The sequence below is a fragment of the Micropterus dolomieu genome, linkage group LG08 (assembly GCF_021292245.1).
Source record: "Micropterus dolomieu isolate WLL.071019.BEF.003 ecotype Adirondacks linkage group LG08, ASM2129224v1, whole genome shotgun sequence".
In the NCBI taxonomy this organism is placed as follows: Eukaryota; Metazoa; Chordata; class Actinopteri; order Centrarchiformes; family Centrarchidae; genus Micropterus; species Micropterus dolomieu.
Genome location: NC_060157.1, coordinates 29678191 through 29697272, shown reverse-complemented (window position 1 = coordinate 29697272; position 19082 = coordinate 29678191). Strand labels below are relative to the sequence as shown.

The window sequence follows — 19082 nt, the reverse complement described above, 5'->3', positions numbered from 1 at the left end:
AACTGTCAAGCAGCAACATTTGGCACAGAATGCTATGAATCCGGTTTTATTATTAAATCAGATAATGCATCACTTTAACAATAATTTTATAAAAGATTTGTAGTTTATGTTCTAAAACTATTGCTCTGGCAACTTGCTTTTCAAAGGAACACCACTTGCCACTGCTGTGTTATGCTATACCCATTTGTTTACACCCTGGACTTGTAGTTTTCTCAGTTTCTCCAATTGAGCTCTGTCCTAGTCTGTCAAGTCTTACCCCTAGTGAAGAGGACGGTGTAGAGCTTGAGGCTGCCTCCATTTTGCAGCCGACTGGGTAGCTCACTGAAGTGACAGCTGTCTAGATACAGGGTGACCCTCAGGGCCTGTCGGCTGCCGTCCACCTGGTAACATACTGGTGTGTCTGCAACACAGACAGGGGAGATGTTAACAACACTGTAAAATTAAACGTGTGGCTGTCTGAGCCAGCCAACAAATGAAAATGAAGAAATGAGGGGGTTATGGGGCTATGACATTAGTTACCTTTAAGTACCTTCAGTTATTTTGTTTAAGTAAACTGTGAATAATTTGTTTGGTTTTGCAAACAATTTCACATATAGAAAATTCAACTTTAATAATAGTGAAGTGTATTAAGTAATAGTGAATGAATAGAGAAATGCTACTGTGGAACAGAAAAAGAAACTCTGTACTGTCCTCTGTCACTAGTTATTTGTATTAACATCTAAACCCTCCGATGTATTTGCCACAGTCAGAAGATCTGTTGCACTGCAGGTTTCAATGTTTTTCCAAACATGATTTCATGAAACCACAATTACTGCAGTCATACCAGAAAAACTCCATCCTGCCAGAACTGAATATGGAGAACTCTGTGTGTCTCCAGCATTGCTTTAGTTTTGCTTTGGCACTGCCAGACTGAGCAGTAAAGGAAAAAATGGCAACTTAAATATAGCAGTGGTACTTACCTGTGTGTCATGTTGGGAAAATGGTGAAATGAGATTTTTAACAGACTTTAATAGGAACAGAATACATTTATTTTACATTTTGTGAAAATCTGTGGTGTCTGCAAAACAAATGGGCAGAGGCTGATTCCTGATTTCACCATGTATGGCAGTGATATATGTATCATTTATATTTTTATATAATTGAATTATCTGGCACATTTTTTTTTATTCTTTTAAATGCTTCTCTGAACCTAACAATTGTAGAGTATATGTAGTGTATATGCAGAGCAGTAACCTATTCTAATTCTACAAACAATATATGACTAGTAATAATTTATCTGTCTGAAGCTGAAGCTGTATTGTGCAGATTTCTTTTAACATTTCTGACAGCAGTTTTCAAAAAATGGAAAAGATGACCTTTACAGAGTGAACTCTAGGGTCAGCACTCTTTTCTAGAGAACCCATCAAGCCATAATCCTGTGGAATTGGTTGTGATGCTTCAGGCTGAACTCAGGGGATTCAGACTCTGTGGTGCTGTTTACATGACTCTATCCTACCTACAGTATAGCTCCCAGCTTGCTGAAGAGGCTATTAGCAAATCAATACTGCCCAATGGATGATGCTGCCACAAACCACCTGCCTGCACTGCAGCAGTCTGAGCCTAAAATGCAACTTCAGCAAAGCCCTTTGGTTCAAAACATTATTTTTGTGTGTGTGTGGGATTTTGGGTCTGCACACTCTTATGTGCACACTCTCGCATTACTGTGCCTGCTGTATGTAATTAATGTAAGTACAGTATGAATTACCAAGTTAATATGTGCATTGATTTGCATGTTTGTGCACAATGTATGTGTACACTAAATACTTTATTTTTGCTTAATGTGAAGTTATAAAAGCAAATCCCTGCTTCATCCATAGATTTGCCTCCTAAAATGGGAAGTGCTTATTGTGCCTTTCCTTTGAGCAGCAATCTCTGCTGGCCATATTGAAGCAACTGAAAAGAGAACTGATTCAGGATGCAGTCCCCTTTGCATCTGCTGGCTTTGAGGCTTCTGGTAGCCAGGAGCACATTCAGCAAATACAGATACTAAGGTCATCAAAGACACAAATATGCCCTGGTCTTAAACTTAAAGATGATGCTCACAATGTCTTACTATGAACAATCTGGGGCACCCTTAGTTAAAACTACTGCATCTGCGTGCGCTTCCACCATATATGCATTAGTATTTCATGTGTGTAAGAACAGCAATAAAGTTTAAATGAAGCCCCTCACAGCCTGTCAGGGAGGGACCATATCATATGTAATATAAGGACAACAAGGACTGCATGGTCTGTGCTTGTTTAAGATGATTTATGAAGCCATTCTATTGTTGTTTTAGCTCCCTATTCATTCTCTCTCCACTGAAAAAGAAAATGAAATCTGCAATGGCAAAATGTCAATTTCGCCCTCAATAGCTACCACACATCCACATAATGGAACTTTATTCAGAGTTGGTCAAACCATACAGCTGCTCACTAGCAGCAGTGTGGTTTGAATGGGCCAAGTCAGTCTATGTTGATAGAGTCTCTTACTTGCGACTAGATACTCATCCTCCAGTTGCCTGAAGAACACAGTGACTTTGTCCAAATCCAGCAGGGCCGCCTTGGTGTCTTCCAGCATCGTCCGCTCATCTTTCTGCAGGAGGAGACAAAGAAAGTTAAGAAGTTGCACCAGGAAGAGAGTTTTGATCGTTTTAAGACAGCTACATGGTTAGAAAACCATAAAGACCCAGAAAATATAACACAATTAGATGCAACAGGACAGACATTGCATTTTGATATTTGCTTAAAACTGCATCAGGTAAGATTTCTTTATACAAAAACCCCCATCAACTTATGAAGCTGCATTACCAGCGGTTTGCTCTCTTGTCAAATGAAAACCGAAAATCTATGCTCACCAGGTGTGGTGCAAGTGTGGACTGGAAGTGCAGCAGCACGCCAATGACAGAAATTTGCTCCAGCCACTTGCGGCTGGTCTCTTTGCCGTCTTCCTGGTACTCTCCAGCGTTGTTGAACCGCGACCGCAACGCCGCCAACAGCTGCTCAGCCAGTGTGCACAGGGCTCCCGTCGCCGCCTGGCAGAAGATCACATCCCGCCTTAGCTGCAGAGACGTGTCTAGTGTTGGGGGGTTAGAGAGAGTGATATTTTGATGTTAAACAGTACCATAGCACCATATGCCTCTGTGCACAGTTCAAAGTGACTAGAGCATCACTTGCTTTGACACCAACCCTCAATGCTGTACAAACATACACAAAAACTGGCCTCAACCTGGATACAGTCTGATCTGAAAAATGCACAGCCCGTCTTCAGAACTCTTCTGGTAATTTTATGGAAAATTAAAGCTAGAACTAATTATTCTCCAACACCTAATGCTCTGAGTATCACCTGGCTTCTATTTAACACTGACATGTTCCCCTACCTGTGCACTTAAGCAGGGCCAGGAGAAGCTGGTTCTTTCCATCTGTAGAGAATAAAAACAAGATGGAATGACTTATTGTAACTGTATACGATCACAAGTACGTGTGTGTGTGTGTGTGTGTGTGTGTGTGTGTGTTCCTCTCACCATCCACAAATCTTTGTAGGCTCTCCACCAGGGTTTTGATAGAGGTGGGCAGGTTCCAAGGGTCCTCCTGGATGTTCTTGTGGATAATATAACGACAACGAACCGTCCAGTCTTCTGTTTGGCGGAACTCTGCTCACATAAAATCCAGGGATGCGTGAGTATGTATATCTGTTGTATAACAGTTGATGATACATCTTTCATTTTCAAGCAATAAACACACACAGATATAAATATGTACCTGGTTGGCTGTGATCAGAGTAAAAGTGCTTGGTCTCTTCACAGGCCTTGGCCATAACCGGTCCTTTGAGTAGGCTGTTGATGGCGTCAACCTGTGTGCAGAAATAAAAGTGTCTTTCAGCACTGACATTGTGTTTGCAGGACCCCTCAGCTGCTGTTTACATGTGGAAACAACTATAACAGCCAACGACTGTGTGCAAGGACATCAAGTGCTGGTAAGAGGAGACGAAAAGATAGATGGATGTCTTTGACTGTGTGTCTGTCTGTGTGTGAGTGAGTGAAGAAAGGAAAAAAAGAAAGAGTTTTGTAACGAGAGAAAGAAAGGAGATCAAGTGAATGATGAGGGGAAAAAAAACAGGATCGTGACCGGAGGACAGAGATCTCCATGAAGTAACTCAGCCCAGATGTTGACTGATTCCTATCACAATCATCGGTTTCAAAAGATTTGTTGGTGATGGTGGAGGTTTCATATATATATGTCCAATTTCATGGAAAATAATAATGCTGTAATGGTTTGTCAAATTTAGGATTAGACTGAGGGAAGTGACCATAAAATAAATGTACTAATTAAACCAGAACTAACCTGGTTGAAAAGGTGCTCGAGGCAGCCATGCAGCTTGTCCTGTTTGTCCGAAGGAATCCTCATGTCACACGGCAGTTCATCCCCTAGCAGCCAAAAAACACAGAAAAAAAGTTGAGAAATCACACATTTGGACACCAGCGTTTGTTTTTATGTGACCATCTGCACTCATTAAACTTGTTTCTACCCATCTGTTTTAATGTAAATTCTGATGCATCACATTAGAGAAGAGGAATGCTAATAAATAATTTACATATCAACAGTTTGTCTAACTGTGGGCTAAGACTTAATGCTGATAAAAACAAAGTGATAAATAGCAGTGGACACATACTTGGCTGACAACATAAAAATGTGGCTGCAGGGGTTATGAAATGTGAAGTCTAAAATCTCTGACCACAGTCACTTCTAAGAAATATCTACAGTATTTCTCTGTTTGGCATTTGGCTGTTCTGAGAGCATGACATATACTCACAAACAAAAGAAGAATCACAAGTAGGCAACCACTGATCACTCATTATGCAAACATCCATTATTTTTGTTTGACACATTTAGGAAGCATGCATTGGCTTCAGCTTAGCTTATGTTGAATTCACTTTACAGTGTTGTCTGTTTGGACAGTGATGCATATTCTGAAATGATTGTTTCACATGAAATCCAACGTGCTGGAGTGCAAAACAATAGAAAGTGTGTCACTGTGGATAAAAGGACAGATATTCTAGTGAGAGGTCCTCTGGATGAAAACATCAAAAATGTACAGTAAAGAAAAGCAACATTTCCTTCCTTTCCTTTACCTGATCCCATCTCGTCACTCCCCAGGTAGGAGCTGTTACTTCGAACACTGGTGTAGGACAGGACTGAATCTCTGTTGCTGTTGCATTCACTGTAATAATGCACATACACACACACAAATGCACACAGTTAAAATTCATTATAAAGCAAAGAGTTCATTCCGATCCTAAACCACAGAGAGGATTTGAATAGCCGTGTCTTGTAATTACGCTGCCAAATAATCCTTCTGATTGTAAATGCCCTTTTTGATTTACAGTATGTGAGAGCAAAGGTAATTAAATGTTTCTCACAGCAACAACTGCCACTAGTATTCACAGAGAAGCATTCAGTAAACTGTAGCTGCAGAGGAGTACCAACCATCTGACTGATAATAAATGTGCACATTAGACTTAAACTTAAACACTTTTACATAGACTTTTCAGCTGTGCCAGTGTGTTTCAGCTCAGTTGTTAGTGTTTTCCTCCATATGGGGTAGTGATGGAGCAGTGGATAAGACACATGCCTTTGGTGTGAGAGACTCAGGTTCAATTCCCACACATCCGACAATGAGCCGTGAGACCTCTGACATATATAGCAATTGTTAGTTGCTTTGTAATACTTAAATGTAATACTGGTGTCTGCCTGAAACACTAAATGACACAGTCTGGTATTTATAGTCATATAGCTACGTGATTCAACATGATTACCAGGAGCATGTGGCTCAAATTATGCATAGCTTCAAGTGAGCACGCTTGCAATCCCCTTAGAGGAGAGGAGGAGTCACAGGCTGAATTACCATAACAAATGGCCTATAAGCTACTACAAGCTGCAAAACGACAACACTGACTTTGTCCTCCTTTGTTATTAGCTGACCTGGCTGGATGAAAGTGGGTGAGTAGGGGGTGTAGATCACCTGCCGGGCTATTCAGTGGTCCCAATGTGTGTGTGAATGTGTGTTTGTGGTTGCAGGGGGGCGGTGGTGGGGCGTTAGCTACCTCAGAGCTGCTACAATTATTGGGAGAAAGAGTTGAGAGTGGTCATATTATGCTCTTCAGGTTCATAATTTTGTATAAGGGTTGTACCAGAACAGGTTTACATGGTTTCATTTTCAAAAAACACCATATTTTTGTCATACTGCACATTGCTGCAGCTCCTCTTTTCACCCTGTGTTGAACGCTCCGTTTTAGCCATGGAGTGATGCATCTCACCTCTACAAGATCTTACACATGCACAGTATCTAGTTAAGGACTACTAGCCAATCAGAAGCAGAGTAGGGCGGGCCCTGAGAAACCAGTAAACACTGCTTCTGTTCAGCTGTACATGCCCTTACCAGCTTAGCAACATGGACTGGAGCGAGAGTTTCAAAGTGGTGAGTTATTAATCTGTAACAAATGTATCTTTCATCCATAAAGTTTTAACTGAGCTCTGTCTCTACATCACAGGAACAACTTTATGTCCACTGACTGCCTGGAGGGTAGCTAGTGTTTGGAAGGAGAGGAGAGGCAGCAGGCGGACGTCTTGTTACTGTGTGCTGCAGCTCAGAGTGTTTTTCCACCGATGTTCTTGAGGGCACATCTGACTAGCTGCTAGGCGAGCAATATGACGTGCGTTTTGCTGTGACATCACAGAGAACAAAAGGAAACGGCAGTTCAGAGCAGAGTTTTCTGTGGGAGATGGGAACTCCCTTTGGGCTGGACTTTGGGCTTTTTCACTTTGCAAACCTGTTACATGCACAAAAAAGATATATAACTCAATGAAGGAGAGGGAAAAAGCCAAACAAGCATAATATGACCTCTTAATATAACCATCCTTAAGTAGTTTGGCTTGAATTCTCCGCTGGCTTTCATTCACACCAACTCATGTGAACACACCATGTTACACTCTTAATTTGTGTGTATGCACTAGTAAAAGTCTTTGTATTCTTTTCCATCATCCATTCACTCTAATCATACTTCAGGCATTCTCTTGCTTTTCTCTTTATTTGTTGTCTAATACACACATAATTCCCTCTCCCCCCGTTTATTGATTTATTCCCCTTCGGGCTATCTGCTTCTGCATGGGGAGCATTTTGCATTGTGTTTTCCAGCTGAATTTAGAAACATACAAACTCTGTGTTGCATGCTCACTTGCATGCGCGCACACACACACACACACACACACACTTCCAAGTTTAGCCACACACCTCCTGCTAAAAGTGTGAGCACCACTGAGACAATTATCCTATTTGTAGAAGAAGATCTGGCCAAAACCCAAACCATACACACACACAGGTCATGTTCACACATTCAAATATGTGTACATACTGGGTGATGTATTCACAACTCAACAACAGGTGAGACTGCACACGTATGGGATCCCAGTGAAACTCATTAACAGCTTCCTCTGAAGTCGCTATTTGAATTGTAGTCATGTTCCATTTGCATATTGTCTAGTGCTGTATGTAGTAGTCACACTGGATTAAGGATACTAAAAATGCTAGCACCAAAACCACTTGAATTTTGAGTGTGGTGTTAATAGACATATTGTCCTAGAATGCAATGCACAGTGAAAATTGAGGAGCTACTCAGCTATTAAAATGGTTAAAGAAATGTGGACATTGGTGTGACATCTTCAGGAACATCTGCAAAAAACAAACAAATAAAAAATGCCTAATTTGACTTGCACAATGTGTTAAAGCTGGAATGGTCCATTATGTCTATAAATGAAGGTTCCTATAGTGTCAGTAAGTGTAACATCTCGAGCAAAATGGCTTGCTAAGGAACCCAAGAAATATGTATAGCCTGGATTGGATTTATTTTAAGTAAGCTCTTGTTTAAGGAAACAGAAGGGATGAATATGAATATTTGAGCTGTTAAGAGAAGGAACATCAATCACAGGTTGTCACTTGAGACACACCCCAGAGAGCCAAATATTTATGACAGACACAATGTACCAGAGTTTAGAATAAACTAATTTAACTTGACACTCTCTCTTCTCGCTTCAATTCTTCCTGTATTTTTCTGTCTTTGACCCTCTGTGTCTGTGAGTATATAGAAGCCAGTCACTCCTCTCTTTGTTCTCACATTATGTTCCTCACAAGCTGTACTCGGCCAATGACCTCCGAATGTTGAGCTCAGCTGTGGTCTGTCTCCACCTCATGCTTTATTGTCTGATTCTTTCAGCAAGACTCAAAAACAGATTCCCCACCCACCTCTGAAACACAGTAGCACTTTTCATCACATCCAACATTACACAAGTGGCAGGATTCAGATGCATTTGCTGTGCAGCCTTATACTGCTACTATTTCCACAGGGCTTCAAAACCCAGAGTAATCATCTCAAGGTGTATGTGAATCCGCCACACATACAACAGTCTACATTTTCCTTTACATTTTATTGCGATGAGGTAGTCACGTTTCACATGGCGTGGCCGGGCCTTAATGACAGAGGGTGAGGAGGCCGCGCCCCAAACATTTGACTCTATTATACACCAGCCCACCACACCAACAACCAATAACTACATCTTAGTGGGTGGTGGAGGGTGGGGCTCAGTGGAGCACTGCCCAGTGAACTGTGCACACACTCTCTCCCCCTCTCTCCTTCTCTCTGTGTCACACACACACACACACACACACACACACACACACAGAAACATCTGAATGAACTCACAACAAGCAAATGACATAACCAGATCTGACCAAAACATTTTGAAGTCATTTTTAGCCCTCGATCTCAGTTAAAATGCCAACATCTGGAATTAATTTTAGCAGCATTATGGGTTTGTAGAATAAAGGAGTTCATGCCACAGTTCCAAATTCAGGTGGGGACAAGGGTGTCCCCGTGTCTCCTTTCTTGTGTTTTATAAAGATGCTACTACACCAGGTAAATATTGTTTTCAGAACATAAACAATTAATTGTACTTTATACGAGGCAGCTTATTGAGAAAATATGATTCTAAATAATTTAATTGGAATGGATTAAAACATCAGACGTTTTAAGCTACTACAGTTTGGAGACTATCCAAGCATGAGAACTCACATACTAATATAAACTTGAGCAACTTCAGAAAGACTTTATTTATTTGTGCCACAGCCTTTAACCAGTACCTGTAGGAGTCCCTGAAGCTCATCGTGTCATGACCCGAGTCTTCCTGGTCCTCCTCGTTCACCTTGAAGCAGACCCTTTTAATGCCGCCTTGCTCCGCCTTGTCCTGGTCGCAGCCATCCTCACAGTGGGCCAAAGAGGGTGTCTGACCAGGCTCATAAACCGGCGGCTCCCCACCCTCCCCTTGGAGTTGTGTGGGCTCGGTGATAGATGACAAGAGGCTAAAGGAAAAAAATGGTATATGTATGGTATTATAACCACCATAAGATTTGAAAACACATTAAATAAAATATGGCTAATGCTGCTAAGCATTACTTACAACACAATTTTTAGCATTTAGTACAATATATTTTGGGGTATTATATTTTTTTCTTTTTAAATAGTTCTAAATTGTACAGATAGCTTTAAAAAAAAAAAGTATATTGGAATTAAATTCTTCAATTAATCAACAAAATACACTATAATATATATCCATCATACCCCTTTCATCAGTATAGATACACAATATGTTTCTTTCCCTTGATGTAATCCTGGCCTCACTCCCTGTTCCTGTACTGGGCCCAGCCCATAAATATTTGGAAAGAATGTTTCTTTTGTAAATCCTCAGCTTTAAACAAGGCAAAGGGCAGACAGACAAAGAGGGAGGCTAGTGTGGGGATAACAGCTCCCAGCTTTTTATGCAGAGATCTCTAAATGTCACCGTGACGGATATGAAAATAGTCTACTCACATATAAACACCAGTGGAAAGACAATATTTGATAACCAGCTGTTAGAGCTGAAAATATTTTCTGAAAGGATATGAGTAAACACTTGTCTTTTTATTTAATATATGGCACTTACCATGGAAGTAGAGATAAGAGATTTATATGGAATAACCTCAAAGAAATATCATTCAAAAAGATAAAACATATTTATCCTAAATTGAAGATCAAAACTTACTAACACTTACACATCTATCTGAGCAACGTATTGCTTCATCTCCCTTACAGCAACATCCAGGCGGCTGTACAAATAAATGTAGGCATCCTGTGTCTCTGTGTCTTCCTGTTTGAGCAGGAAGCTCAACCCGCCTTCTCCATGGCTGCCCCGCAGACTGTCCATCAACCCCTCGCCTCCATCCATGTTCACCTCCCCACTGCTGTCTACCTCATCCCCTTCCAGGCCAGAAGAGTTCCAGGAAGGAGCTCCCATACTGGTCACACAGTGCTGGGTGTGTGACATGGGATTCAGTTGCGCTACAGGGCAGGACAGGACATGAGAGAGGAGAGGAGAGGAAAATAAACAACTTTGCTGTGAAAAAGACTTCACGCTCTGACAATTATATCTACTCCAGATGTTCAAAACCCTATGAAGTAAAACTTGTTTGTTCTCCATTTAGACTTGATAAAAAAAAAAAAAAACTTCTTAAAGGGCACTTATGCAGCTGATATGTACAGCAGAGCAGGATGCTAAACTGCTTGGGTTGAATGCCAAACTAATCTGCAATAACCTGAGACATCCCAAAACTGCAGACAGATCAAGTTCTTGCTATGTACCCACAGTGCGTACTCTATTAGTACACAGTGAACATTGGGGTTAAATCAAGTAACCTATTTTACATACATCCCACATATACCTTTAAAACATAGGCTATGGTGCTAGAAGAGGAAATTTTGTATCACCTCAGGTAATAGGTCTCGTAGTTTCATTCTGTATTTGATTGCAACATTAAAGGTTAAGGTATGTAATAGACAAAACACCATCTCCGTGGCTGTTGGCTGGCTGAGCTGGGTCAGAAAATCCACCAGAAATGCATACTGAAAAGCATCAGAGCTGAACATTTTGTCAACTGCTAGGCAGATGTCTGACTTGCAGCTAGGGCTGAGAGGAATGATGTCGACGAGGCACCCTGGAAAAATCGGTCTGCCGTCTAGACAGCTGGATCGCATTTTCATCTTTGCTGAGAGTAGAGGGAGTTTAGCAGCCAAGCCTATAATTAATATCAAACTGTGTCATAATAAGGTTAGGCCATATAGACAGAAGACAGTATACTTCTTTCTGGGTATCTATGGGTAAAAAATAGAAAATATTTTGCCCCCTAAATGAAATGATTCCTTGACGACAATAAATTTTATTTCCACTGCATCTCACTCTCGGTTTCTCTCCCCTTTGACCTCTGCAGCAGCAGCAGCAGCAGCACTGAGCGAATGGCACACATTCCTAAGCTGCCTTGAGGCACCATCTTTGCGGACATCATTCATTCACTTCTCATGTCAATAACATGAGTATGGCCCGGTGCTAATGGACTCTTAATGGCAAACCACTCATCTAAATTACTATGGAAATCCTTGTTGAGACCTTATGGCTACTGTGGAAGGCTGGCTTTGACATACCCGCTGTGCTGTGGGATTTAAATGGTCAGGGAGGGCAATTAGTCAAAATAATCACTGTGTGTTGTTAGGTGGGTTAAGCTATATTATCATGAAGGGGTGAGTTGAAGCTGTGTGAAGCTTAGTTTAAGCAGTGGATATGTGACAGACATTGTACTACGAAATGTTCAAATCTTACTGGATAGAGGTGTGTGTGTGTGTGTGTGTGTGTGTGTGTGTGTTCTCTCTACCTTGATCAGGATCCAGACCAAACAGGGAGTTCTTGCGCCCAAAGCGGATGCTGAAAGTTCTGCCAGCGGGGGTAGTGCCCTTGGGATAGGAGACCTGCATGATGTTAACGTGGCAGTTGGTGGGAACAAAGTCCATGCAGCTGAGCGGGTGAGGGCGAACGCCGGCTTGCCTGAAGGAGGGCCACGCCTTGTTTCTCAGCTCCAGGGCAAACTGGGTGAAAAAGGGGAAAGATTATGGGGAGCAGGATGCTGACATAGTTCGGTGAAAGCACACGCTGCATGATTGACAGCTCTAATACTTGTAGAGTGTGTTTGTAATCAGGTGACTTTCACTTTCACCACCAACGTAAAGGATGGTCAGTGTAGCCAAAAAAAATGACACGGCCATTACGACACATAATGACGAAAAATAAAGATAAATAATGAAAGGTAATCTTTAATACAGTTCCTTACATACTTTCCATTAGTTGAAGATAGTTCTTGCTGTATTGAGTGATGAAATAAAAATTAAGGACAAAAGCTTGTGTCAAACTATTATCATCAACTTTTTTATTAGGTGTCATGTTTTAGAGTGTATATTTCACCCTGAGGTGGTATATTTGATCATATTTATGAGTGTAATTAATAGACACACAAGAACAACATTGTTCCACCTATATTCACATGCCACCAAAAGCATTAAAAAGCATAGCTGTGAGTAGTACAATGTGCCCGGAACACAAGAGCCAGTAAGAAATATATTGACAAGAAGAGAGATAACATGTTTAAATGTCAGAATACTGGTATGAAACATGATTTTATGTTAAGTGACTTGTATTTCAGTGTTATTCAGTCACACGTGAAAAAAGAATTTTTAAATTGCGTTTTAGTTTTTATATGAATGAGAAGGGGACTTTCCTGTGTTCAGATCAGATAGTCTGATCTCTACGTGCTCAGGAGAGAGTACACAAGTCTCTTAGTACCTGCTGATAGCTGCTGATACGCCGTCGGATACTTTCCAGCTTGGTGTCACAGATTTGTCTGAACTCGTATTGAGGCATGGTAACCACTCTGTCGCTCTGGGAGATGAGCTGGCTGCAGTTACGAACAAAGAGGACGTCATCGCCAGAAAATGCCTCCAGGATCTAAATAGACAAGAAGCATTGGTAAGGATGGATCTCTCACACACACTACAGCAAAATGAAAAACTCTGAATTAGTTGTTTACAATCGGAGTAAAAATATAATTTCTAGTGACAGCAAGTGTGTTTTTGGTCTAGGTCTACTAATGACTGAAACCACCAGTGAGGCTAAAAAATGATTTTGTCATGATAGTACAAGTTGAAAAAATATGACCCCTCTATCATCTTCTATGATACATTAGATGTGATATTTTGGAGGCTGAGAACAACTGAGGTGGATTCTCTCCTCATTATCAGATTTTCACTAATTAGCTTAAAGTAATCAAACTACACCTCAGTCTCCCGTAACTACCTTAGCAGTGAGGCTGAAGCAGCCTTTAGGCTCCACCATCTTCTCCAGGACGTGGCTCTTGATGCCGTCAGTGCTGACGTATTCATAGACTACACCGTGCTCCAGATGGACGTTATCTACCGTCATACTGACCAGAGGCAGGTCAGTGGAGAGGGAAAGTCTGCCCAGCAGGAAGTCTGTGGAGCACAATGGTCACTGGTTAGTATATACACTTTCCATGCATTCAGAAGTCATTCAATTTCTTTAAGTATTTGTAAAGAAAATTAAGACTGTAATTGTTGTATTGATGTAAACACAAAGTTTAGCATTGTGAATTCAGAGTAAAACGCAACACATAAAATACTTTTTTCAAAGGTAGATGGACTCAAATCTCATAGGCACATCAAAGATGAAAAAAAATGTGTTTAACAAAACCTCCTAAGCTTTGGAAGGACAAATAATAACATTACAAATCCATTTAGTAATGACACGTGTAAAGCCACACAGTGTACTGCACATCTGTCAAGTGTACTTACCCTGCCAGTACTGCAAGAAAAACGGTCACTTATAGTATATACACTCACACAGTGTTACTAGACGTCCTACAACTCTAACTACTGCCTGTAAATAGCGTGTCTTATTTTCAAACTGATTTTCTATATTCAGCGCAAAATTACCTACTGCTGAAGCCGCTTTTTACCGACACAGTGACTATGAAACAATTCAGAAGTCATCTGAAAATAGTAATTTAGGTGGAACATAACAATCTGATGTAATGTTTTTGGCAGCAACAGATATTTTGGTTAACATTACGCCTGCAACCAATCTACACAGACACAGAGCAGCTACAGTTTCACTTGAAGGATACTAAGAAGTAGGACTACTCCTGTTCTAATATGTTCTGCTGACTGACGGGCCACAAATAACTTACTTACTGATAATAGTTGTTAAAGTTGTTATTAAATCTGCTATGAGTAAAACAAACACACACACACAATTAAAAGGATTGTGATACTTTCTTGAATTATTCCGTATTAACTCCTTAAAACTCCTTATTCAGAAATGCTTTATTAACAGCAATTTAATTTAAAGCACAAAATTTTAGAGGTTGTAAGATTGTATTTCACCTTTTCCATTGGTGCCATTCTCCTCCTCGTAGTCTGAGCCATTCTCCACTGGATAAGGCCTGAAAAGGCTCTCCTCCTTCTCACCTGAAGCTCTTTCTCTTTGTAGCTCTTTGACATCCTCAAATGCACGATACACCCACTGACACTGGGGGAAACAGATAAGATGGAGTTGAACAGTCATTAAGTATTACTGTAATGTGCAAGAAATCATTGTTGGAATAAAAAAAACTAAGAAGGAAGAAGTGAGCAGAAAAAGAAATACAGTTAGAGGTATAAGTGAGAGAAAGGGAGAGAGAAAGAAGGATGAGGAAATTGTTAAAGTGGGATTGTAAGTGCTTCATTTTAAACCAAGTTGTAGATGTGGGTGAACTTTATACACAGAATTTGAAGGATGTAAGAGTATTTCTACATTCCCTGTGCACATGGACACTTTTCACCTGACAAGGCAATCAGGACCGACTGCATCGCCCTAAACTCAGCAGTGCAGTGAGCCACATCAACAACATCCTGTTCAAGTGGATTTACCAGAAGAGTAGGCCAGGCTAAATAAAACAAAACAAAACAATGTGCTTCTTACTGTAAGGAGGACATCCTAGTCTGACTGCAAAGATATTGCCTAAAGAAATAAATTGCTGCTGTGGGAATATCCAAACAGAAAAACATGGGTTTTGCAGTTTCAACGTTGGCCATGTAATATAGAGTGTAAATACCAGTATCCAGTTGTTTGTCATTATTACTTTAAAAAGAAATTAACCCAAACATTCTTGGCAACAGGAATGGATGAAAAATCAGTAGAAAGAGGCAAGTAGTTTTTTGCTACTCTGGGTTTCTTTTTCAGTCTGGTCAGGGGTGCATCCTGAACTGAAAAATATTCAACTCTCACTACAAGTGGCCTACAGCGACAAAGTGACAGCCAGTAATTTATGATCACAAGGCCAAGACCGCTGATGAAATGAAGTTTCAATTGAAAAGAGCAAAGTCTGTGAAATCCTTGAAGTTTTTAATACGTAATTTTTTCCAAACGCTAAGCTGCTGTAGCCAATTCAAGCTTTAACTAATGCTAATGCTGTTTTATGTACTGTCTCAGAGCAAGAATGTCTGGGTCACTGAGGTTCTCTGGGCTGTTAGCTCGTCAAATGTGAATTTAGTGAGCTGTCCCACATTGTTGAATGATCAGGTAAGTGACCTTAAAAAGCTAATCATGCCACTTTGTGGAATTACTTAGCTTGTAGTATAAATAAAGTGCTCAGAGGGTGCTGGTACAGTAAGCCATAACAACACACACACGGACTGTAAAAAGTGGACACCATGTACAGAGTCGAATGATGTGGCTTATTGGGAAATTCTTTTTGAGTCAGATTGTAGTTCTTTTAAAATACTGTCACTAAATACACAACAAAACCTGCTCTGCTGAGGAACCGATTGTACGGTATTGCTTATTTTCATGTGTTTTCTCACCGCTTGGGGAGGCTCCTGTGGTTTGTGCTGTGCTGTGAAGTGCTCCAGGACCTCTTGGTAGTCACTGCGGTTGACGTTGTTGCCGTTGACCTTCAGGATGACCTGACCCGGCTGAAGACCTGCACCAACCGCCTCCCAGCCTAAATGCGTCACAGTATCAAGAGGTCAAAGGTCAAGGGGTGGTATAATTACAGTGAAACTGCATACAACACATTGGGCTATAATGAAAACATGAAATTTAAGCCAGGGAAAAGGAAGCACTGTACATGTGTCTCCCATATATAGGAAAGAAACCTTCTCCAAAATGCATAAATCAAAGTGCATCAGTTAAATTTCTATCATTTTTTCATCTTGCTTTTGACTCAATTCCCCTACATGTAAATAATCTCACCCCTTTTGTTTCAACAGGAAAACAGCAAATTACTCGGTTCGGTGCGGTAACTCGCTGTCCTAAGCTACTAATGGCTTTACAGCCTGGAAGACCAATCAACACCTCCATCATCTTCCTCTCGGCTCTAAAAATACCAGCGCTGGCATCACATCCCCCCAGGGTGCCAGCAATTACCCAACTCAGAGGCTACTTGACCCATGGACTGATTTAGGAACAGAAAAAACCTACTGTAGACTCTCAATATCAGCTGCAAAAAACTGTTCCTCATGCAGGCAGAAGTGATACAAGACACTAGGAAAACCATGAGATCACATTCCTTGGTTATATCAACTGGCAGCCCATCTCCTCACTGCTTTTCTGTGTCCTCTCCTTCTCCTGTCTGGATTACACATTTGGATTCATCCCTCATTCAATCTCAAATTTTTAGTCTAGGCGGTGCAAACATCAGGAGATTGTGCAGAGAGAGCAAAGAATGAAAAGGTGGAACGCAAATGTGTCTTTTTAGATAGCTATTACATTATAGATAATGAGAGTGAGATTGAACAGAGTGAAGGAAGTGGTCTTAAATCTCGCTAGAGAGAGCAGATTAAGTGTACTTCTCTGTTTATTCTCTTTTCAAAATAATTGTAACTCAATTATTTGCTCAACCCCTCAGCCTGTTTTTATTTTCCATTTAACTCTTTTAACCCTGATTGTACACTGCACTGTAACTTTTATTATTTTTTTAATGTGTATTTTCTCAATTTTCCTATGTTGCTTTTATGTTTTATGTAAAGCACTTTGAATTACCTTGTTGAAATGTGCTATACAAATAAACTTGCCTTGCCTTGCCTATTACACGTTTAGCTCTGATCACAGAGCATTGTGTGTGTGCACGTGTGTGTGTGTGTATTTTAAAAGTAGGGATTTGAACCTTGACTGGGCAATATGGCTGACAGGTGGCCATAAAAACCTAATAGAAGCTCACTAAAAGCAGAACGTAACAGGTGGTTCGAGGCTAGAGTTACCTTATCTTTCCCTTGAATTGAGAAGAATGATTTGTCTTTCTGACACTGTAAACACTTTTAAAGCATTTACTGGCACCGTTTCGGCAATTCAGCACCGATTCAACAAGGTCAAATTCTTACAAATCTGTTAACAATCTGTCAATCTGTTGGGGCCATAAGCAAAGTATATGCCACTAGTAATTGAATTCAGAAGAAATATTGATTTAATGACATCTCCCTGGGAGCCGTGAACTGTTAAACTGCTCAACAGATTACTTTTCCATTACACATACAAACTCTTACCTTTAAAACTATATTGTATACTATGTCCTTCATCATCACCAACACCGGAACCCCACAAGGTTGTGTCCATTCCTGTTTACCCTATACACCATGACTGCACCAGCCCCTCACCTGTTACCACATGTTATTCTTGGTCTCCTTAATAACAAAAACTGTCTAAGCTATCAAGACTCCATCTCTCACATCACGCAGTTGTGTTCAAATAATCATCTTCAGGTGAATGTCGCAAAAACAAAAGAAATGTTAATTAACACACACACAACTCCAATAGCACAGCATATATTGTCACCCCCAACCCTACATGCATCAATATCGAAGCTGTTGAAAGAGTGGAGTGCTTCAGATACCTTGGACTCACTCTGGACAATAAACTGAAATTTGATCAACATACCACTGACACTTTCAAACGCTGCCAACAAAGACTCTCGCCATCCGTAAACTTCTCTCTCTTTCGGTTGCTCCCCACCTTCTAATGCTGCTCTACAAAAGCATAATTCAGCCCATCCTTCTTTACTGTTCAATATGTTATTTCAACATATTCACTGTGACCAATAAGAACAAATTTACACGCATCACAAATAACGCCTCCAAAATAATTGGTCTCCCCACCCCCAGCCTCTCTGACCTCAATAGGAAAGCCATTTTACGGAAGGCACACATAATAGTACACGACATCAGTCATCCTCTCAACACATTTTTCACTCTGCTACCGTCAGGACGTAGATATAGATCCCTGGCCTGGAAACGTTGTCGCTATACTGCTCAAGAGTACTTGCTAAGTAAGAGGTATGTTTTGGTTTGGGAGTCAATTTGTGTATAAACGTGTGTACAGCACGTTATGTATGTTCACGTTGTGTATATGTGAGGCAATGTACATATAGATGGTGGAAACAAATTTCCTGGAAAGGACAATAAAGAATCTAATCTAATCTTCCTTGTCCTTCCATGAGATCTGACAACTCTGGAAATGTGAGCTTAATAATGAAGACGACAACTATTATATTTAACTAATTATGGAGAAAAACTGAATAAAAGTTTTTATAATTATTTAACTTTACATTTCAACACAAAGAAAAATCCTTCTTTGAGAGCCCAAGCATGAAACGTGCGAGGACCCTACTGGACTGAAGGTATTCTTTTTGTCTTTCTTTTTTTTCTGCAAATGAATTGCATTTTTGACAGCCTAAACATGCGTGACAACTCACAAAACTTTGCACAAACGTCTGACGGGGCGACCTTACACAAAAGCCTCTTGGAGCGATGCCCGACACCTAACCGGGAGACAGCCATTTTGGATTTAACTCCTAATACAGAATTAGTCAGATCGACTTGAAATTTTCACTGTGCAGACTGAACAGATTGTTGATTAAAAGTTGTTCAAATGGTGAGTTTTCGTCGACAACATGTCGGTGGCGTGGAGTCGAAAATCAATGATTCGCCATTGAAACAGTTGTTGTAGCTTCAGTGTACATGCTCACATCTGAACCAAATTAGACATGTATGATAACAGGCCTGTTATCATACAGTTTTATGCTGTAATGAACTACTCCTAGGAGGT

At 40.5% G+C, this 19082-nt stretch overlaps 1 protein-coding gene across 1 annotated transcript in view; it reads right to left on the bottom strand.

Annotated features, from left to right (window-relative positions):
- prex1 (phosphatidylinositol-3,4,5-trisphosphate-dependent Rac exchange factor 1) overlaps nucleotides 1–19082 on the bottom strand; it is an 87971-nt gene that overhangs the window by 10291 nt on the left and 58598 nt on the right. Inside the window, exons 20-34 of the mRNA XM_046056066.1 lie at nucleotides 15845–15984; nucleotides 14387–14531; nucleotides 13281–13456; nucleotides 12771–12932; nucleotides 11809–12019; nucleotides 10159–10444; nucleotides 9211–9429; nucleotides 5150–5238; nucleotides 4362–4444; nucleotides 3780–3870; nucleotides 3542–3670; nucleotides 3398–3439; nucleotides 2876–3093; nucleotides 2511–2613; nucleotides 257–400 (exon numbers count right to left, since the gene is read on the bottom strand). Coding sequence (XP_045912022.1) covers nucleotides 257–400; nucleotides 2511–2613; nucleotides 2876–3093; nucleotides 3398–3439; nucleotides 3542–3670; nucleotides 3780–3870; nucleotides 4362–4444; nucleotides 5150–5238; nucleotides 9211–9429; nucleotides 10159–10444; nucleotides 11809–12019; nucleotides 12771–12932; nucleotides 13281–13456; nucleotides 14387–14531; nucleotides 15845–15984 — 2238 coding nt within the window. The remainder of the gene's footprint in view (nucleotides 1–256; nucleotides 401–2510; nucleotides 2614–2875; nucleotides 3094–3397; nucleotides 3440–3541; nucleotides 3671–3779; nucleotides 3871–4361; nucleotides 4445–5149; nucleotides 5239–9210; nucleotides 9430–10158; nucleotides 10445–11808; nucleotides 12020–12770; nucleotides 12933–13280; nucleotides 13457–14386; nucleotides 14532–15844; nucleotides 15985–19082) is intronic.